Source organism: Podarcis gaigeae (assembly GCF_964106915.1).
Source record: "Podarcis gaigeae genome assembly, chromosome: 6".
Classification (NCBI taxonomy): domain Eukaryota; kingdom Metazoa; phylum Chordata; class Lepidosauria; order Squamata; family Lacertidae; genus Podarcis; species Podarcis gaigeae.
The window spans coordinates 54906414-54929442 of NC_139682.1; the positions used below are offsets into that span (position 1 = coordinate 54906414).

General features: G+C 39.7%; 1 protein-coding gene and 1 long non-coding RNA gene across 3 annotated transcripts in view; one reads left to right on the forward strand and one right to left on the reverse strand.

Annotated features, from left to right (window-relative positions):
- The window catches only part of BEND5 (BEN domain containing 5), a 736551-nt gene that overhangs the window by 542241 nt on the left and 171281 nt on the right, over positions 1-23029 (reverse strand). For both annotated transcript variants that reach the window (XM_083742456.1, XM_083742460.1), the window contains exon 4: positions 20090-20184. In XM_083742456.1, the coding sequence (XP_083598582.1) occupies positions 20090-20184 (95 nt within the window). The remainder of the gene's footprint in view (positions 1-20089; positions 20185-23029) is intronic.
- The window catches only part of LOC310846302, a 64859-nt gene that overhangs the window by 15109 nt on the left and 26721 nt on the right, over positions 1-23029 (forward strand). The window lies entirely within an intron of this gene.

Genomic DNA, 23029 nt, shown 5'->3' on the forward strand with positions numbered 1-23029 from the left:
CCCTAGATTGGATGGATGGGAGGTTGCTTGCTCTTGATAGGGTTACCCTCCCTCTGAAGGAGCTTAGGGCTACTTCTGGATTCTTTGCTGTTACGTGAGGCTCAGGTGGCCTCAGTGGTATGGAGTGCCTTCCATCAGCTTTGTCTGATGGCCCAACTGGGCCCCTATCTGGACAGAGCTAGCCTAACTTATGTTGTCTATGCTCTGATAACCTCTAGGTTAGATTATGGCAACACATTTTACGCGAGGCTGCCTCAGAAGATGATTCAGAAATGTCAACTGGGGTAGAATTCAGTGGCAAGTTGCTCACTGGAGCAAGAAAGCTTGAGTCAAAGAACAGCAATCCGTGGAACTCAACTTCATGCTGTTACAAACATTGTGCCTGCGCAAGCATTTCAGCTTATCAAATGGAACGGTCTCCCTCATCTCCCACTGTGCACTATTCTGAGGGCTCTCTCAACCTCCCCAATCCCATTTTGGGAAGACATGTGGGGGTAGGGGCAGTAGAGAGAGCCCCCACTGCATATGTGAAAGTTTTTGTGTAGGACTTCCACCCACAGGGTTCCTAGGGTGAATCTCACACTATAGGTTTTATGTGACTCACCTTTTATGAGGTCAACAAATTCACACAGATCCACTTTTATCTCTGAGTCATATTGTATTAATTTCCTTGCTCTCTGAGATCATCAGGCAAAGCTCCGATTCCTATTCTACCTAGCTCAAAGCGAGATTTGCGAGGGTTTGGAACATGCGTAGAAGCATACTGGATTTTGCATAGGCCATAATTGCTGATCTTATATAATTCTATTTTGTTAGTTTTATGGTTATTTCACATATTTTATGTAATGTATTAACTGCTTTGGGTCACCAGATAGGGGAGAGAAATGGGATACAAGTTGAAAAGATGAGATTTTACTTTTTAATGTTAAACGTTTATAAATCATATGATCAGAGAACTTTCAGGGATCAGAAAGCACAATAATCGATGCCAACTGCCTGAAGGCAAAAGCTTTTCACATTGTGCCATCTATGTGGAGGTTTTTGTTACATGTTTTGGGGACCATGTATCACAAGGAGACTGCAAAGAGTGAATAAGGTACTCCTGACCAGAGAATAAAGCAAACAAGAATGCCGAAGAAAGTACAAGTCAAACCACACAATGAAAGAGAAGTCAAGTAATAGTAATATTTAAAAGGTTACTAGTTGTAGAGAGAGATTCATGCTGTGACTCATTTGACTATTTATTTGGAAACCATAATTTGCATTAATACTGAATTTTTAAAAATCCTGAACATTTTAAATAATCACACTCTTTTCTGATGTATCCTCTCTAAAGATATCAATTCTTTCCAGGATGAGCCCTGAAGAATTTGAGATGTTTCCTTCACATCTCAACATCTGCCTACACAGCTGTCATATTATACTTTTTCTAGTAACAGCTGCATGTCACAGCTGTGTTGAAAAGGGTAGTGAGCACAGAAGGGTATACACTATGAATAATGCTGAAAGCAACAACAGAATGTGTGATATTACTCATTTACAACCACAGTGAACATTGTTGAGCCTTTTGTAATTTGGCTCAACAAGAATACCACCACTTTACCAGTCCATTCCTTTTATTTATTGAAAGCATTAAGAGGCATTTTCATTTTGAAGTATTAAAAGCACTGCTTATATTTCCTCTCCTGACCCTCAAGTAAATATTGAGAGAACAAAAGTGCTTTCAGTGTGTGACAGAAAGCCAGAACTTCAATGGAACTTAGACTTCAAAGTCACTAAAGTGCTTTTGAAAATGTTAACACTCATTCCTTGCTAGTTTGAATTAGACACTCATTGTTCTAGACCAAATGGAGCTATAACAGTTATTCATTGTAAGTCTCTCTCCTCGTTTTAATAGAAATCCTTCCTTTGCTAGGATAAAAATAAATCTTCATAGGAAAACCAATCAAATGTGACAATGCTATCTGATTTTTCATAATTACATATAAACTCTATATTTGAAGTTATAGTAGTAAAGTAAAATTGGCTCATATGTGTCCTCAATGTATCAGTTTAAACTTATTACAAACTGAGTGGTTTTTCCAACTGAAAGGAAGATTTAGGATGGCCAGATTTAACTGTACAACTGAAGAGTCAGAGATAAAAATTAATTTCTGTGGTTACTATAGTAATCTACACAACCTGAAGAAAAAGCAGGTCAAATATTTTTGCCTTTTGCTACAAGTTTCCATAAGATCCAACATTTCAAAAACATTATTCAAACATTTTTTATTTAAGTGCCCTCATAGCCACTCAACTTTAAAAGAAAATATTTCACATAATTTATTTAAAACCATTCACCTTGGATCTTATGGAAGCTTGTAGCAAAAAGGCAAAAATATTTGACCTGCTTTTTTCACAAGGTGGTGTAGAGTACTACCGCAACCTCTTTAAGATACTCAAACTGAAATTAAATTTTCTATTTGGCTCATCAGTTCTACAGTGCCCCTCAATAGAAAAACCATTCAGTTTGTAAAGCAAGTAGATACATTAGGATATTTGTTTAATTTCTCACCTGCTTTGGCAACTACAGAATGCAAAGTTCAGTTTGTCTTCATGATGCTTCAGCTCACAGCCTTTAAAAATGAAATAAAGCAGTAATGGCGACGCCATCAAGGCATCATCAAGGCATTCTCCCATACACTTTTAGAGAGTCAAGCCATTGCTATAGCTGCCTTGCCAATACAATTGTCCTGTTCAGCATTGATGGAGAGGTTGCTGATTATGATAGAACCCAGGTAGACAAAATCATCCATCAACTCAAGCATGCGATCACCAATTTTGATGTGTGGAGTGCTGGTGATGTTCTGACCCAGGATGTTAGTCTTAATAAGGCTGATAGCAAGTCCAAATGCCCTGCAGACTTGGGCAAAACAGTTGATGAGCCTCTGTTGGGCTTCCCCAGAGTGCACTATTAAGGCTGCATAATCTACAAACTGTATCTCTCTGATAAGGACTCACTACACTTTTGCCCTGCCACAGTTGAGCAGACCCCCTGTCACTCCTTGAATGGATATACACCCTGTCTTCAGTCATGCTGAAGGCAAATGAGAGCAACAGGGAGAAGAATATGCCAAACAGTTGGGGTGAAAACCCATCATAGATCTGTCCATTGATTAATGTGGATACTAAATTATTTACAGGCATACTGGCCAGTAGGCTTTCAAAAACCTTGCCAAACTATGTCCACCATGACCTAGTTGGATTCATAAAGCAAAGATCTAATAGCCTTCCCTATTAGAAGGGTTATCAATACAATTTTTTGGAGGCAATCACATCTAGAACCTACTGTTCTCCTGATGCTGGACACAGTCAAGGAATCTGATCATTTAAACTGGCAATTATCTCTTTACAATTCTATGTTCCTTTGGTATTAGTGCATCCTGGGTTGATATGCTGTATAATTTATACTATGGAACACTGGAGTAAGTTCTGGTGAATGAGGAACACTCTTCGGCATTTCCCATTGGCTGGGGGATCATCGTTTCCTCTGTTGCTCCACCCCCACCACGACCCCTGGCCATGGAACCCTTAGCTGAGGTATTAAAAGCAGGTGGTGATGTAAAAGGTTTTGAATTATTTGGGAAAACTCATCAATATGTTCACAGATGATGCTGAGTATTCCTTTCTGAAACCTCGTTACCTGCTGTTAATGCACCAACTTGCTATAGATGGCAAGGTATTTGGATTCACTGTCAACTTCACCCTGTCAAACCTAGAACTGCATTGGCACAAAACATCTGGCCTGAAACTTTGTAATGCCTACTTTTAATACATGGGAGTGAATATACCTAAGAATCTATCCAAACTAGAAAAATGGAACTTTACTCCCTCGATAAAAGATTGAACAACTAAGATTAAAAAATTATCAAAGCTAACATCCTCATGGTTGGACAATTTCTATAACAAAAATGATGCTATTACTACACCTTCTTTACTTATTCAGAGTCTCACCAATAAGCATAGCCATTTCTCATGTTAATAAATGGGGGGGGGAGGGATCTACTAAATTTTATTCATGCAAACAAGAGAACTTGGCTACTTCATAAAACCCTTTATAGGTTCAAGAAAGAAGGGGGTATAGCAATAGCAATACCTAACCTAAAATAGTATAAAGACTCTGCTCACACAATATTATTTTGATTTTACAAGGATCAACAAGGTCCCATGGTTTAAAATGGAGGATGATAGAGATCAAGACTTTATGGAGTGGGTTAGAATGGGAAAGATGAAATGAAGCTTGGACTCAGAAACTTTCCAAATGGGAATTTACCATCAGTTGGTGGCTAAGTACACATTTTCAATATCACAATAGAGTGTGGACAACCCACTCTTATGCAGGTTTATCTCTGGATTGGGACAAATGAAAATAAGCTACTAAAGTAAGCATATTTTAATAACTCGATTTTTCTATGCATCATCAGCTCCTGCCTCCCCTAGAGGGCTTATTAGATTCATATAAGAAAATTCCTATCACCTAGCTACTTTAAGTTGCATTAATCATTTTAAACTCCTCCCAAATCATGAGCAGAAGGTCTGTTCTTGTGCAATAAATATAGATGCTCCCCATGGGTATGAATGTACAGTTAATAGTGTATATATGCACAAGAAATACTGCAGACAAAATTTGGCAAACGTGGACAACATGTAGTTTGGCAACATATATGAATGCAGCAATCTCTTATGGCTATGGAAATTTTAATGAGCTTAAAGGAGTTTGTCCCACCACAGCCTGTATTGTCCTTGTTGCCATAAAACAGAATTTCACAACATGCCTGATGATATCCAGAACTTTATTAGCAAGAAGGTATTTAATGTAAGTTTCCTCTAAACGGCTAGGTAATTTCCTTGATAATGGTTGAATTAGTTCTCTTTGGGTATCACAACGGGCAGTATAGAAGAACGTGCCCAATGGATTCAATCTCATTAGACAGGCATAGGCAAACTCAGCTCTCTAGATGTTATGGGACTACAACCCCTATCATTCCTAGCTAACAGGACCAGTGGTCAGGGATAATGCGAATTGTAGTCTCAAAACATCTGGAGGGCCAAGATTGCCTATGCCTGTCATTAGAGTTGCATGGGCATAATCTTTGTTCAACTGGGATGTCATGATATCTGCCCTCTAACAGAGCTCAAGGGAGAACATTAAAATGGGCTCTGGGGAATGCCAATATTTAGGGTTGGGGAAGAATGTAAGATATTTTCTATTGTTGTTTTGGACTGCTGGTTTCAGAATGAAATTGTTTAAATTGAATTGTGTTTGATGATCTTAATTATCTATTGTAAACTAAAATTGAGCACCTCCTGGCAGAAAACCAGTCCAGAATTTAAATATGAGTGAATTATCTTGCTTGCACCCACCACAGAATGGATGGAATAAGCCAAGCACTGTGAAATAGCCATGGAGAATGCTTCAGAAAAGCTCACATTTGATTTGGTAACCCATTAGTGATTGTGGGGATAACACTTTCTGTAATGTGATAACACCATTGAAATCTAGATCAACATAAAAAGAGATGATGTAAAAGTGAGTGAGAATTCTGTTGTCTTGTGGAACTAGATATTAATTATGAGACAAATATGGTCTGGCTTCATTCCTGGAAAACTTTGCACTTGCCTCAGAGCTACTCTCAGCCAGTTCCAGTTCTCCTATACTATTAAAGTTTTTGAATAGTATCTTGAGCATTATATTTTTATAGTTAAATCTTTGTAGTACCCTCTGTCTGAATATTTATGAAAGCATGTGTATTTTTCATTTTTTTTACATATAGAAAAAATGCCTCATAAAAGATCATTACCAGCTTTAGTATACCCTCAATTTTCTGTAATAAGAATGTATTCTTTCTTCTCATTTCTGCTCACATGAAATCTGTACTATCCTAAATAGAAAAATAGGAGCCTTCACAGCTAAAAGAGATCATAATTTCTGCTTAAAAACTTGACTGTGATCCCTGATTTGATTTTTCTAGGATTTTAGCCCATCCAGTCTCAGAAGCTGAGAGTTTGTTGCAATGAATCCAAGCAAACCCACCCACCCACCACCCCTAAATGGAAAAGATTGAATGTTAAAATCCCCCCTTTTTTTCTTCTTGTTCTTGCCACCCCTCTCATTCTTTGTGGATATGCTCACAGCTTAATTAAAAAAAAAATCCACACTTTTCTCTCTGTTTGCTGCATCTGGACTAGAGAATATAATTTGAGCTCATGGCTATTCTTTATTAAGTACTTTACTAGGTCAAACCAAATAATGATCATCATATCATAAACATGCAACAAAACATAGACATGTTCAATTAGGAGCCTTTGCTGAATTGGCAAATAAACAATAGAAGAGGAACATTTCTCTCCCGTTAAAGTAAATTACATCCCTAGTGGATTCTCAAGGCTAACTATTGTCTGAATAGCTCCTTCCCAGTAGGTCCTCTCATTTCCCTCTACAGCACAGTGGTTTTTAGACTGTTAAATACATAGGGACACTGAGTGTTTTGCTCACATTCATGTCAATTAAAGATGCTGGTGAAGGTCACTGGCTTCAGGGCCTAGTGAGGAGTTGGGGGTGGAGGCTTGCTAATATTTACCTCAAAGCAGAAGCCAGCATTAGAAAACAGCCAGTTCTTCCAGCTCAGATTAAAATAGGAGCCAAAGAAGATTGTGGGCTGAAGTGCTACACTGAAGAGCTGTTCTTGCTAAAAGTGCTATTGGATGGGCATGCAGAAGCTCACCTTCTGAAGCAGGAGTGTAATGTTCTTTTGCCCCAGAGCAGCAGCTTTGCAGGCTGCAACTCTTCAAAGAAAGAACAAAACTACGAAAAGCAGTAAGAAACATTTGCCTTGGTGACCTCTTTGATGGGGAAAGTTAACTGAGAATGGCTCAGAAATGACTGCTTATAAATAAGTCCTAATGAATTTCATGAGGTTTACTCGCTGGTAGAAGATACCAGGATTGCAACTTTAGGCCTTCTAAAGCTCTGATCAAGTATTCATGTTCATCATCACAAGGCCTATTTGTTTAGTCAAACCTTTGGCTAAACAATGTGCTCTGACTTGTTTAAAAGTATTCATTTAGTCTGATTTTTACTGTATTCATTTGTTGTGGCCATAGAAATTCACAGTGATGATCTATATCACAATTTGACAATAATACATGGACGATAAAAGGAAGGGGCACAATTACACCAATATCAGGTCCTGCACCCCATATTATGTGTTTGTAATGGACATTTGCTATTATGAGCAATTGTGGAAAGTACTCAAATGGCCAAACCCAGACTAAGACATTTACAGAACAGGCGAATAACACACTTGCAGTGCATTCATGAAAGTATGAAAATCAAATAATCAGAAAATACTCTGATCTAAGTGTGGCCCATGGTTACCAGTGGATGATGCTGCTATATAGGAAAAGATGTAAAGAGGTTCTTTAAATTACATAAGAAAGCTTCTGTGTATCTGAATCCATAAGCAAGCTAAGCTCTTTGCTTTCAGAATAGTTAAAAGAGCAAATCACAATGTCACAGAAACAAATTTAATATGACATTTGCAGGACATGAACTTCTGTCATATTACTATCTTATTTTCAAATATAAATTGATGAGGCAAGCAGTCTTTCCTTCTTGTTATTTTTTTCATTCTATACAGGGAAAGAGAGAATAGTAAAGTGTTTCCAAGAAGTGTTAAACCCAGTACTAACCTCATTTACTTACAACAGAAGACTTAACATTGAATGTGTGTAAGAGAGAACTGGAGGAATAGGAGCAAGAGGCCACAGTCACATTGTAAAGCAGATGCAAATGCTTCAGAGGATGAAAAGTTAAATCACTGATTCAGAAACAGTGTTTTGAAGCCAGAGCAAAAGGAACTTCCCTTGTTTAAAAATAAAGCAAAGGAATTTGTGCCGTTGGCTGTATGATACAAGAAACAGGTAGGCTGGCTGAAAATATGGGTGCTGGAGAAATAATCAATCATGGCTTGAAACACAGGGACAGTGACTACACTCCATCTTCCCTAAATGGTGAACCTGAAGGTAGGACATCCATAGCTTCCTAAAGGTCTCAAAAGCAAGTCAAGATTTTTCATAAAAAGTTTGACATCTGGTGCATGGGAACAAACTGCAAGATCAGTGGCTGGATGTCATCATTCCCTTAAAGCAAATGAGGAGGGGGCGATATGGATCATGGCCATGGTGCAGGGGTTTGAGAGTGAAATGATTTCCATCCTTTCCCTCACAGACATTGTCCCATTCCTGGAGCTGTTCTTAACCAAAGAGATGAAAACACACAGGCACCATACAAGAAAGCAATATAGTCACCAGAGAAAATGAGACAATACCAATCCAAATCTTGCTGGAAAAGCAAAGTCTCACATTCCCTTCTGAATCCTGGCAGGGATATTAATCTATGTAGCTGTGCGGAAGGCTCCACAGTTTAGGGGTCACTACCATAAATACTTTTGTTCTAGCCGCTACCAGCCTTACTTGATGCAAGGATGGAGCAGCAAAGCAATGCCGCCCACATCTCAAGTGGTGCATCGACCTGCAGTTTTTAATAAAAAATAAATAAAATAATGACATGGATCTATAAAGTGGTGGAGCTTCATACTGCGGCACCCATCCAAGTCATGAGTCACTTTACAGAACTAGCTCACCGTCTAGTAACTGTTGTCCCATGTAGCAATTTTGAAATGCTATCTATGTAGCAGATATACAAAGCTGCAATTCTGTATACCTGAAGGAGCCTCTCCATCATTCAGCCTGGACACTGAGGTCCAGCTCCAAGCGCCTTTGGGCAGTTCCCTCACTGTGAGAAGTGAAGTTACAGGGAACCAGGCAGAGGGCCTTCTCGGTTGTGGCACACGCTCTATGGAATGCCCTCCCATCAGATGTCAAGGAGATTAAAAAATGTCCCTTCAGATGTCTTCAGAAAGTTGTTTAAGTTTAATGTTTTGCTGTGTTTTTATTCTGTAGGAAGCCACCCAGAGTGGCTGGGGCAACCAGTCAGATGGGAGGAGGAGGAGGAGGAGGAAGAGGAGGAAAAGGATATGTTGGCATTATTTGAGGTGCTGGCAGCTTATAATTAAAAATATTTTTTTCCTCTTCCAGTTTAGTATTTCTGTTCCTCCTTCTTTCTTCTTCACTTTTTTGTGAGAGCACCAGCATAGATTTATGTATTTTGTTTTACTCTCCCAAACAAGTCATTATTTCCCTGCACACCGTGACTGTTCTCTGGTATGTAAAGCCTATAGTTCTTCAGTTGAGCAGTAGAAATGACTCATTTGTTTGTATACAGAATATATCACAATTGCAATTTTATATCAAATTAAATTGCTTATAAATATTAAGATGATTAATATGCAGTGTTTGCATAAAGTAGGTCCCATGTTGCTTGGTTTTCTGAGCCTGCCTCACTCATATGCTGGGTAATTATATAGATTTTTTTATTGTTGTTGAGGAAGTAAAATGTATGCAGGCATTTTTGAGAAATGGTGGCCTTGGGGATTGCATGAACAATGGATCAGATTCTCTTGTTCTTGTAAAGTTTAAAATCCACATTTCAGACGCTTTAATTGGGGAGAGGAGGATTTCAGGATACAGCAGTTCTAGATCTCAGAAATACTGTCCACTGAGAGCAATGCACTTGGTGCTACGTCCATCACACCTGAACTACATTGATCTAATGCTTCTCACTACAGGCATGCTTTAGGACTATTTCCCATCAAAGAATGCAAGCAGGATTTTAAAAAATTAAGAAAAAGATCTACCATAAGAGACTACCGCATATTCTGCTGGCTCCTCATCATGCATTTTTGCTAACTTTTATATGGTTTTTCAGCCACCCATGTAAATGTTTTAGTCTGTGCTACTACATAATCTTGATTATTCCTGTTTTGTATTAGGATGATTTGTTTTAAAATACTACACCTTGTTTATCCAGCAACTGATCTCCAGAGTTGTCTACCAACAAATACTATACTGATTTATTTATTTCATACAAATCATATACAGCTTGATTGTAAAACAACAACCCTCAGAGCAGTTTATTAAAACATTGTCAAAATAAATCACATGCAATTAAACAATAACTAGAATAATGAAAGCATAAAACAAGTAAATCATCAGCTAAATAAGCAGTGAAAAATAATAATAATAGAATATCATACCTGCCAATTGCCTGATTTTTCACACAAGATTGTGGCAGCCATTTTGGGTGCTACGATCTCACATGCTCATGCACTGCGCTCTGACCCTGAAATAAGCACTTTTGGGTAGCCGCAATCTCATGCAGCACCCCAAAATGCTTGTTTGGGGGCACAATGTGAGATTGTGTCCCGAAAAAAGCATTTTAAGTGGAGGGGCAAGAGTCTGGTGAAGGTCATGTGATTCTCCTGGAAGCACGTCCCAGAAGATATGCATCTTGGTTTTCAATCAGAAAAATTGGATGGTATGGAATATTACATATCAACAAAGGCTTGGTGCTCTGTGCATACAAGCATAACATATCCTCTGGTATCAACCCAAATCTAGTCCCCCAGCGTAATACAAAAGCACTCCTGCCTGCCATTGCACTGCAGTGCAACAAAGGCTGGCCTCACAAGACTATGTGCAGGAGACCTGTAAGCTTGCTCAGTCTGCTGTCCAGGTGTTGGTGATGGGCAAACTCAAGGCCTCTGCTCTCCAATATTATGGTTCTTTAAACATAACCATGGACCTGATAACCTAAACAGCTCTCTGTACAGTAAGGCACATGGCAGCCCTGTCTCCAGTGACCTAGACTTTCACCACAGTCAAAGGAATGGATTAGTCGGGCCCTTGCAGCTGTGGAGGCAGTAGGTAGGCAGAAGCAGGTAGCTGGGCCAACCTACAGTTGCTTGAGGCCCAGTGTCACAAGTTCATGGCCATGGTATTTTGAAGAGCCATTTTGAACCTGGCTAAACTTCCTCTCTGGCACATGATTACAGGCTCCCCAACCTCACTTAGTCACAAGTCACTGATGGAATCCAGACACCAGGAGTACAGAAGTGATCACCACACCCAGACTGAGCCATAACATATTCAGGACCCATGCACAAAAAGAAGGATTCTGGCCCCCAAGTAAGGCTGTTAAAGTGAACAGCAGAGATTTTTATCATTTCACAAGATTTATATACTGCTTGACTGTAGTAAAATCTCAAAGCAGTTTACAAAAAGAATAAAACTATCGGTTTAAAAAAGAGAGTTAAAAACAAATATTGGATTAGATAATTAGAACATCATTGTCAAGTTCTAGAATCCCTGCCAAAAATTCTATTGCTATCAATCTGCACAGTGAATATGGGGACAGACTGAGGGAAGCACCAGGATATTTGAGTACTACTTAGAAGAACAGTTGCTTAAGAAAATAAGTGATAAAGACAAAAGCAGCTTTTAGAAATTTCCCAAGCATATGATTCATGCTACAAGGCAGGATATGAAACTGATATTAGTGAAAACGAAGGTGTGTTCTCTGTATCTTGCCTTCACTTACCCCGAGACTTTTCTAGTCTTAATGCACATTTCTGTAATCTTAAGGGGGGTGCCCTTGTTAACTAGGGATGTGCTGCAATGTTACTGCAGAGAATGTCCTTATTTCATGCTCCAGTGGGAAGCTAATGGAAGGCTTGAGTAGACAATGTTTCCTTGAACATATATGATCTCCCCTTTTGTATATTCATGGGCACTGGCTCTGCACTCACTGTTGCCAACTGCAATTACTAGCAAAATAGTATTTTTAACCTACTCATACAGTTCCTATTATTTCAGCTATTCATTCATATCTATCTGGAAGGCACAAATTATATACGGGGAGCATTGTGGGGGTTTTTGTTCAGTATCCCAGCTTACACTTATTATAAATCATGCCTTGTGCAACTTAATGGATGTGAAGATTTTGAAGGAAGAGGGCTCTGAAAATGTTTTGTTTGTCATACGTAGTCTGTATACATTTACACACATGTGAGCACAGTACTCACACATTTCTTTCATGAATAAACACCACTCACATTCTTCATGCAAACACATACCATTTTGACATCCATATTCACTCATGCTCCTTACCTCTCATATACATACGTTGCACAAACCACTGCCTATCTCCTTTAAAGCCATGCCGTGCCTGGTCATGGCCCACTCAGATCATTTGCCCTGTTTCTTATAGGTCCTGCCCAAAGGCGAGTGGGCAAACAGTGGGCAGACCTTAGCCTCAGTTGCCGCATTCCCTCTAGACAAATGGGCTGCTCTACAGGTTCATCGCCTACCTCATAGCAATCATCATAACTTTGGGTGAGTAAAGCATTGAGTTGCATATTTAGCTTACTAGGGACCCCGCTAAAGGGATCCTGGAAGCGGTATCTCTGTCTGGGAGTCCACACAGGGGCTGATAGCACCCTTCCAAGTGGCAACCCTGCTGGGCTCACCCCAATGTGATGCATCACAGGGTGACCCTCTACCCAGGGTTGACCTAACCTCTTATCAGTCAGCAGATGGGCTGACTGACACCTGATGCATACCTAACGCCTTCCTCTAAGCCTACTTACATCTGTAAACAATAAAAGTTGTGGGCTATTTCAATCCAATATTGATTCTGTGTATTATTTTTATCTTGGCTGGCCCCACACTGGACTGCGTACTTCCTGCTCTACGGTCCACAAAAAATATCCAAATAAAAACATTGAAGGACCACTGAATTAAATGAACTGCATTCATCATTCCAGACTGTTAACATTCATCCACTTTTCCATTTCCAGAAACTAGCAGGTGAAGTAATCATAGTGGTCAGTTCCCCCAGGTAAGAACACTTAATCATTCACTTAAAATAGAATATAAGGGCAGGTTCTAGCTAAAGGTCCTGCACTTTAACCAAGCACATACTTAACTTTCACAGGGTTGTGTACCTAGGCATGTGATTAAAATGTGATTAAAAACTGCTGCAGTTTAAAAATTCCTATTATCTTTTTCCACTTCACTATCAGAGGAAGTAACTTTTGCCAACACATATCAGTCATCCCAGAAATTTGGCAGTGATTCTTTTATGAATCCCTCTTATTTATTAGAGAAAAATCCCTTATGTTACCAAATGCTAATTATACAAATAACCAGTTTTCACAATTGTATTTTTTTTCAAAGAGTTTGGGAAGAATGAGAGGTAGGAATGCGTATTCAATCTGAAGATGAACACTACAATTCTCATTTTAATCCTCCATCCCACTCTTCTTTCCTCCACCCACCTTGCTAGGCTTCTGCTCTAGCAACAGCTGTAATGGGAAGAAGAGGTCCTAGTTTCCCCTTTTTCAGTCTCTTTCCCTCCTCAGCAGCTGAAATGCTACTAGGGAGGTATATGTATGGAATCTTGGGAGATGCTGTTTCTCCCCAGTGGCTGAGAAACGTCAAATGCCTTGCAGAAATCACATCTCCCAGGGTTCACTGTGCATTCTACTCTAGTATATTCCACATACTGAGGAAGAAGGGAGTACAGGCCTCTTTGCCCATTCACTCCATTGGCTGGTGTGAGCACGGGAGTTGTGGAAGGAAGAAGAGAAAGCCAGAAGACCCCTATGGTTAAGAAACCCCTCTCCCCCCTAACATAATGGTCACTAACTACTAGATTTCTTCTCACTTTCCCACGCACAATGACCTAACCTCCAATAACATCTTCTACAGAATGCAAGTGACAAAGGCATACCTGCCCACGAAACTGAGGTGACTACAGTCTAACCCAAAAATAAACTTTAAAACAGGCAAGTTACAGCTAATCAAAATTCAGATGCTGTCACAACAACTCTGCCTTCTCCTGATCAATAAAACATGAAATACAGCTCTTTACATTTGCATTTTATTTGATAGATTTATAGAAAAGCAATGCAAACAGTAACCCTCCTGATGTGAAAGGAAAACAAGTTTACTGACATCTATATAAATTAACATTTAAGTTACTCCACAGGAAGCTCTCCAGCACCCAGACCACTACAGGGAGAAATGCTACAGCAGAGTCTAAAATAATTTTGTAGTAGATGTAATAGATGTCAAAGTACTGCTTGACTAGAAAGACAAGTCCACGTTTAACAGCCATTTTGAAGAATGAAATATAAAAAAGGAACACTAGTGACAATTTTGTCAAGGCCAGAAGCCTGGAACCTGACGTTATATATAAAGAGTAGAGAGTTATAAATTCTCTCTTCAGGCAGTTAATGTCCTATTATTTGCTGACTGATATAACTATTGACAAATGTACACCTGAGAACCTTCTCAGAGAGTTGAATACCCTGGGCAAGAGAACTGCAGGGCCCTCCTTTGCCTTCCTTGTCATACTGCAGGTACAGAGGTGACTTTAGTCACTGCCTCCTTCCCCTAAGAGGACGTTCAGGTGAACATACGTGGCCCACAGTTGAGCTGGTCAGCTTTCCCAACAGAAAACTGGATATTGCCTCAGTGGCCCTCATGTCATTGCACGTTCCACTAGGGAAATTCCTCATTCTCTTACACTTTGCAGATGCTTCTAGAATGAGTTCCCGTTTCCTAGTTGTATAGGTACACAACAGCTGCATGAGAAGCAATTTTCACACACTGCTTCTGAAGCACATAGAAAGTTTAGCCTGGCCACAGCATGCAGAACATGGCAGCAGATTGGAGTTTATCCTCATCTCTAAGCAGTTGTGAGGCCCCACTGGTCAATGGGCCTCAGCATATGCCTATGTCACTTGCTAATGCTAGGCTTGTTACAAGATTGTCACCTGCAGAGAATAACCATCACCGCTGCTGATTTGTTCTTTGTTATCACTTACCTCTGAATTGTCTGGACTTCACCTAGCACTCTCTCCTCATTAAGATGCAGAATGTTTGAAGACTTAACAGGTGTCAAATAGATATTTGCCAGCTACAGCTATTATTCTACAGGGACGAGCTGCTGTTTCATAAATACTAATTAGAGTTTTGCACAGGATCTTTGCTGGAATACCTAAGGTGATGAGTGGCCAGTTGTTACTTTAAAAAGATTAGCGCAATTTGAAAACTAATGTCCCCAATGAGGCAATGCTCTTGCTGAATAATCAAGAGTTATAGCTAGCCTACCCAAAGAGAGTGCTTGCTCACTTCATCATTTAGAAAATCTGCTGCTTACTGAACAAGTCACTTTTCCGTTTCACTTTGAAAAGTTGCAAAACCTTGTGGAATCAGGGGAATGGCAATGCATGTGTGTGCAACGCATAAAATTTAATGTATTAGAGCCTAAGAAGTAAAACTAATGGTTTGGAAGAGTGGAGACTAGTATATGAAATTAGGGAGCAACAACAAACACTAAAATGAACAAGGGGGGAAGGAGGGAGTGTTGAAACAAGGCGGAAGAACAAGGGAGGGGAAACGGGATAATATAAGGGATGCATATTGTAGGCCTATTCTTAAATCCTATGTGTTCCTGAATATGCTTAGGAGCATCCTTTGTCACCAGGTTGTATAGCAGTTGTAGTTTCTAATACATCTCAGCCAAATGAATTGGGCTGGGGGTTTAAGAAACTAAAATTTTAAATCCTATGCATTGCAAGTGCAAAAAGATGCTCCTGAACATGCTCAGGAATATCCAATTTTTCTTAAACTGGCCAATTCTCCTGTCGGAAGAGCTACTGGGACTTAAGCTAGAGCTGTGTGCAGCTTCCTCAAGAGATGAGCCATCAAATTCAGCATCTACCTAGGCAGCAAAGTGCCCTCAAGCCCTGAACTGTCTGCCAAGGCTGGCCATTGGATTCTTCTGGACAGGAAGGAATATGTGACAGTTCTAGTTGAGCCTTGCCCGAGCAACACTGTTATCCTGTATTCTTTGGGCCCTTTGATTCTGCCTCCTGGTTTGTCCTTTGATCCTAGCCTCTGACTTTCTCCTTGCTGCTACTTATGCCTTGGTCCTGACTATTGGCTCTGTCTCTTGACTCTGATCTTCTGGTGCAGCTCCTGGTTCCCAGCTTGTTTCTTACTGCCATCTCTCTCATCTCTGTACAATCAACCCACTGCCCCGCACTCCACACAATGGTATGCTTCCTTGGGTGGAAGATGGCAGAAGACGTTAGGCTCAAGCTCTTGCCCATCAACGTGGCCTTCCAAGCATTCTCAGGGAACTTGTGTGAAAGTCCCCACCTCCTTCTGAAAATTCTCTTGAGAAAGCTCAGACAAGCCAAACTACTTAGGTGAGTCGGGAAAACCACACCCAACAGTAACTAGCAGTGGCAGCAAATGTGAACACTGTTGGTTCAGAATGTGTCTCTGCCCAATTCATACAGAAAGCATTGAAAATTACATGTTGCACGCATCCTAGTAGGAACTAATGATCCTAAGCAAGCTCAGGAGCAACATGGCTAGTTAAAAGGAGAACTATTAAGACATTTCCTATCTTCAGCAAATTCTCTCCACCCCCAGATTCAGGTAGGTAGTCGTGTTGGTCTGATGCAGTCAAAATAAAAAAATAAAAAATAGACCCGTAGCACCTTAGAGACCAATTAAGTTTGTTCTGGGTACAGTGGTACCTCGGGTTACATACGCTTCAGGTTACAGATGCTTCAGGTTACAGACTCCGCTAACCCAGAAATAGTACCTCGGGTTAAGAACTTTGCTTCAGGATGAGAAAAGAAATCATGCTCCGGCAGCACGGCAGCAGTAGGAGGCCCCATTAGCTAAAGTGGTGCTTCAGGTTAAGAACGGACCTCCAGAACAAATTAAGGTCTTAAGCTGAGGTACAACTGTATAAGCTTTCGTGTGCATGCACACTTCTTCAGAAGTGCTACTGGACTATTCATTAATTTTTTATCTCCACTCCCAGTTCTCAACTCATTTGCAAAGCAAGCTCGCTTGGGAAGTGTGGAGATGGCATAGAGGACTGGGGCTGATCTCCCAATTTCTAGTTTTCTTTTTTAAAAAAAATTAAGTGCTGTAAGACCCTAACAGTTTTCTGATAATTTTCCTAGAAAGAACAATGGAGTGCCTTCTATGGTAAGCTAGTGTGAGCTCACACATCACTAATAAGGGCAGTATACATAAGTCTATTGTATCAACTCACAAAAGAGATCCACAAAAGCATAAGCACATTTCCCCAAAAAACATATTCACATCTTTAAAAAGGAAAAATAAGAGTTGTTGACAATTGTAAGCGGAATCATCAAGAAAAATAGACCTGAGGTTTTGCCATATAACGAGCAAATCATTCTGATCAATTTCACCTGACAAGTTACATCACATCTCATTGGTTTAAATTAGCATCTTTCCCGTTTCATTGTGCCTTTCCTGTCTGCTGTGAAATGCAACCAATATAGCTTGATATGACACAACACTACGTTACTTCACAGAAGTTTAGTGCCATGAGTTCTGACTGACATAATTGACATAAAACCCCTAACAATGAGTTTTCAGAATATATATGATGGCATCTGATAACATACAATGATATTTAGTATTTGTCACTTAACAACTTGCAATATATTTCATATATTTCTAACAATAGATGCCAACAAGTCAAACAGCTTGAGCCTGTGCTTCTCATATACAACCTCCACACAAGCAACCAGCAACCACAAGGAGATCACAGAAGTTCCTGGGGCTGTCATGTCCCCTCTTGGTCTAAGAAGGACTCTGATACAGATGTTACAGCAGTCACCCCAACTTGAGGGAGCCCCTCAACCTGATGGGAGTCTTTTGACATGGCTCTTCCATCCGCCTCAGAATCTGAGGACGATTCCACTGTACCTTTTCATTCTCCATAACCACACAGGAAACTGCAACTGTAGAATAGGTTACAGTACAGGCTCTTTAAATCAGAGTTTTCCAAACTGTGTGTGTCGGCTGCAGCGTGTAGGTGTGTCACACGAATGCTCCCCGCCGGGGCTGGAAAGGAGTTTGCTTAACCCCCGGTTTGCTAGTAAAACTGAATTACTCTGTCATGAAATGATGCATGTATAAAAGGTGTGTCGCCAGCATTACAAGTTTGGAAAGCTCTGCTTTAAATATTGCAAACAGCTCTCCCAGAGGTAGGGGTGCCAACCTGAATTTTGGAGTAAGGAGTGCAGATAAGCCCTGCCCCACATAACTGATCATATTATGTGGTGAATGCACACCATTTGAATGGCAATGCTAATCAACTCTTGGGAGGGAGTCCAGCCCCCTTAAATATTTTATTGGGGAAGACGAAAACCCCTCAGCCCCTAGGAGTTGGCTCCTATGCCTATAGGAGTGGAACCACTGGAAGCTCAATGTTTTTATCATAATAGTGTGTCTTTAGTCTGTATACCCCCTTGTGATGTTTATATGAAAGTGTGGCTTTAAAATATTTTATGTAAGTAAATAATAACATAATTCTAGATGCTTTAATCTAGTTCTAAAATGTATCTTATATTCCATGACTGTTGAAGTGTAGGGGCATTACTTATGCTACAACAATTTCCAGACAAATCAAGGAAAATGGCCATACCCCTTTCCATATAGGAAATAAAATAAATTCTGCACATGGCGTCTATAGACAGATTACAGTCAACATAGCTGCCAAATGAAGCTATGCCATTCTGTGTGCATGCAGAAATAGCTTTATTTATTTGAGTGGTACCCCTTCTGCCTTTTATTTTTATTTTCCCCTGCAGTATTTGATACTTGTCACTGTTTGATGAAATTGTAACTGGTCTGATTTAGTCAGCTTGTTTGTATATAGTAGGAAAGATGCCTGAAGGCAAAGAAGAAGAACAAGGAAAAGTTCCTTCTCAGGAGCACAGCAATCTTTGTTTTAATGTACATATGAACAACAATTTGAAACACTGAAATATTTAAGTTACTGGAGAATATGTGAAAGAATATCACTTAAAACAACAGAAATGTCTGTATATTTGTAGGCCTATTTTACATAGATTTTTACAGTTTGATCTTTCAATGTGAAACCATATCAGGGGAATAATGAAGAGGAAATTAGTGGTACTTAATTAACAGCAAAAATTAGAAATTAATTCTGTAAATAGAAAGATTCAGAAGGTGCTTGGTGTACTTGATGTATTTGGCTTGAAACTGTTACAAATAAGATTTTGGGGAACAGAATGGACGAGAGAACAATAATAGTTCATATGCCTGTATATGTGGTACTTTACTGGTCTTACTCCATCTAAAATTAGTAGTTTCATAGTTCTAAGAGGATAATTTACAAAGGACATCTTTGCTAGCAAGATCTCAACATCTAAAATCCCAATTAATTGGGCTCTTCTTGGGTGGCATGAAGTAAAACAAAAACAAGGCAGCCTGATCTTATCTAGCTTTCCAGGCTTGTTCTGTTGTGTCTAACCTCTCAAATGCCTCCTCCACATTTATCAGGTAAATTGTATACACATACAGTAGTGCCCCGCAAGACGAACGCCTCGCAAGATGGAAAACCCGCTAGACGAAAGGGTTTTCCGTTTTGGACGCGCTTCGCAAAACGAATTTCCCTATGGGGTTGCTTCGCAAGACGAAAAAATCTTGCGAGTCCCCGCGGGTTTTTTCCGCTCCCCCCCCCTTTTCCTAAGCCGCTAAGCCGCTTAACAGCTGATCTGCTGATAAGCCGCTTAACAGCTGATCGCTAGAAGCCGCTAGACCGCTCTAGCGCTAATCCGCTAAGCTGTCAATGGGCTTGCTTCGCAAGATGAAAAAACCACTAGACGAAGAGAATCACGGAATGGATTCTTTTCGTCTTGCGAGGCACCACTGTATCTTACTATAAGAGACTACTGGTGAAAATTTGCAACAACCTTTACCAGCAAAGCATCCAAATAATATGCAAAAGTGCAAAGGAAAACTGTTTTTGTCTCTGACTCTGGTATGGGCTGTATAACTACCTTCCTATGCCAAATCTGCCACTCACAAGGTTAAGCCATAATATAAAAACAACTAGCTTCTGTTGTGGAGAGAGAAATAGCACAATAGCTGAAGTATATACAAAGAAAACAAATATTATCCAAGTTTAACCAAATAAAACAAAGAGCAGCAGTTCCAAGATATATTGTGGCCAAAGCTTTTTCCAAAACCACAATTATTTACTGGTGTGGTAACTTACCATTTTGGCCTGCTTGTGGATTTCACCATTGGAGCCATTCCATCCCGATAGAGGCTTTTTGTTTTACTGAAGTTTACAATGTTGAAAATGACTCTCTGAAAGACACAAGGTGAGGGAGAATCTCAGTTGTTTATTAAATATATTTCACATAGATCACCAATGTCAGAGCTGTGTAATCAGATGCCAAATTTTGAAATATAAACAAGACAATCATTTAAAAAATCCTTCAGGAGCATGTGGAATGCTTTTGCTTATATATTTAATTTTCCCAGCATTCTCGTTGCATGGCTGAAAGTTGCTAATTGTATTCTACTGGTAATCATTGCAGTTGGGAAAAGAAAGAAAGAAAAAAGAAAGAAAGAAAACGGAAAGACAAGAAAGGAGCTATGAGCAAACCTGCAAAAAAAATAGAACATTTATTATTACTCGGCCTCTAGTGTATTTCTTGACAGAAACAAGATATGAAAGAAAACCCATGGGACTATCTACCACAAAACCAAAACACCAGTTGGGGGGGAGGGGAGTCTTTCCTACCTAATAAGACACCACAGGCTATGTCAGGCACAGTGTGACATTCCAGTTAAAAAACAAATCATAGCAATGTATTTGTGGAACACCTGAACCAGATTAAGAACTGGCTAATGAATTTGAGAAAGTAGCCATTACTGGAAATGGTTTTTAATTTAAAAAGTAAGCAATTTCTTAATATTTAATAACAAGTGGTAAATTTTATCGCCTTGCACTCTGAAATCACCAGATGGGGCCTGGATGAATCTCCTGACACCAGGGGTGAGGAACTTCCAGCCCATGGGCCTAATTAGGCCCACCAGGCCATTTTGGGCAAACCATGGCCATTTGCCTTACACCTGATGGCATAGATATTGTGTCAGGTGTGCTGGTTCTAACCAGAAGATGAAGAATATGAAGTACCGGTATCTATGGCCCATGGAGAATATGCTAAATTCCAACAACTGTCTCAAGCTATGAATAAGAAAAAAATAGGAAGCGCACTCATTCCCCAAAGTTTATTCTAGTCCATTTCTAATAAGGCTCCAGGTGAAGGGGCTATGTTGGCATTGTCAGTAAAGCAAAGCAACCTTGTTCATTTGTGGCCTCAGGAGAGGGAAGAGGAGAGACCAACAGGGCAGTAAGCTAGAGGGCTCTGCAGGGTGCTAAAATCCAGCCTTCACCATCCCAAAGGTTATTAAGCACTAATGAAGCTTTGGGAATAAACCCTCATGCCGCCTTCCGATGCTGCTGTCGCAGGCCAAAAGCAGGGTGCCCCAAATTCAAACAAAACCCTGGGGCACCTGACCAAAAACAAGGACTGCCAATAGGGCAAAATTGGGGCTCTTGGGGGGTCTGTTGAATTAAGTATTCACATACACCTGGAATTCTTGCTCCACCTTCCCAAGTGGACAGGTTTGTTTACTGCTGATGAGGACAGCCAGCATATATACCCAGATGATGTTAGACTCCAACTCCCAATCAGTTTCATCCAGCATGTCAAATGGTTAGGGATACTAGAAATCCAACATCATAGGAGGGCGACAGGTTCCCTATGGTTGATGTATGTACTAATTATGTATGTACTAATTGTGGTTTTCAATTTGCTATATTCAAGCTGACTTTTTAATGGGCAGGATGTCCATGTAGTACAATTGCTGTGTTTCTGCTGTTTACATTCCCAAAATAGCAATATGGCAGTTTGTGATATTAATATTCAATAGTAAAAATGTGTTCATTCCAAACTGTAAACTAGAAGCATTTTAAATAAAATAGAAGCTGTTTAATTTGACTTCTGTTTATAAAACCAAATTAAGCTGGAGCAAATTGGTTAGTTAAACCTGATGTTCATGGTGAATAATCTAAACTAACAAAGTGCCTCTATTACTTTAATGCAATTATGCTGAGGTCGGCAGGAAGGAACTTTCTAATTCTACGAAGTGGATAATGACTAACACAGGACAGGTGGCAGACACTAAGAATGGTCTCATCCCAACCAAGTGGGTCCCCACCCATCTCTGCTACTAGTTTTGGGTAAATTTAACCAACTAGGTTAAGCAGTAAATATATAAATATTTGAAAAAGTATAACCACTTTTTCTCAAAGTGCAGTTAGCAAGCAGTTTCAGTCCTTTCAGGAAGCTATGCTACCTAAAATCATTTCATAGCAGTGATTAACTTTATCAAACTATGCCCCTAGTCTAATGTAACATATAAATCCCAGTTTTAAAATTAAATAGGGAGCTTTGGCATATTATCAGTACATGTAAAACTCTACTAGATAGTCCACCAAGTGAAGTATATAAAATGTAATAACGTCAAAGCACATCTTAACAGAAACAGAAAATATGCAGCTTACTCACTAAAGTATACAAATATATCCTGAAGTGAAATAGTGTAATACAAGTTTGTGATATAGTAAGGAAACATTTGCTGACATTAATAAAATAAATAGCTGCTAGATTTGACACACACACACACACACACACACACACAAACACACCTTTTGCAGGCAATTTAAATATTCCTGCTGGCTTTATGTAAGCGCTTTTTTCTTCTTTACATTTTTTTGGGTTAATTGTGACAGTCTGATACTAAATCATGCAATTCAAAGTTGCCATTTATTTCAGCAATACACTACTTGCATCATATTGGTGATACTAACCAGCTTAACAACAACAACAATGCCCCACCCATTGAATTGGGTTGCCCCAGTCACTCTGGGCAACTTCCAACATATATAAAAACATAATGAAACATTCTGTTATAAAGTAGCATGTCTCAAACTTCCTGAATTAACCCCCCTGCCCTGTACCAACAACTACTTACCCTATCTTCCAGGATAAGCACCACCATCCCATTCCAAGCAGTGCAGATAGTGTTCATGTGCTACATTATTTCATGTTTGAGGGCAGAGGGACGTTAAAGCCCTTGA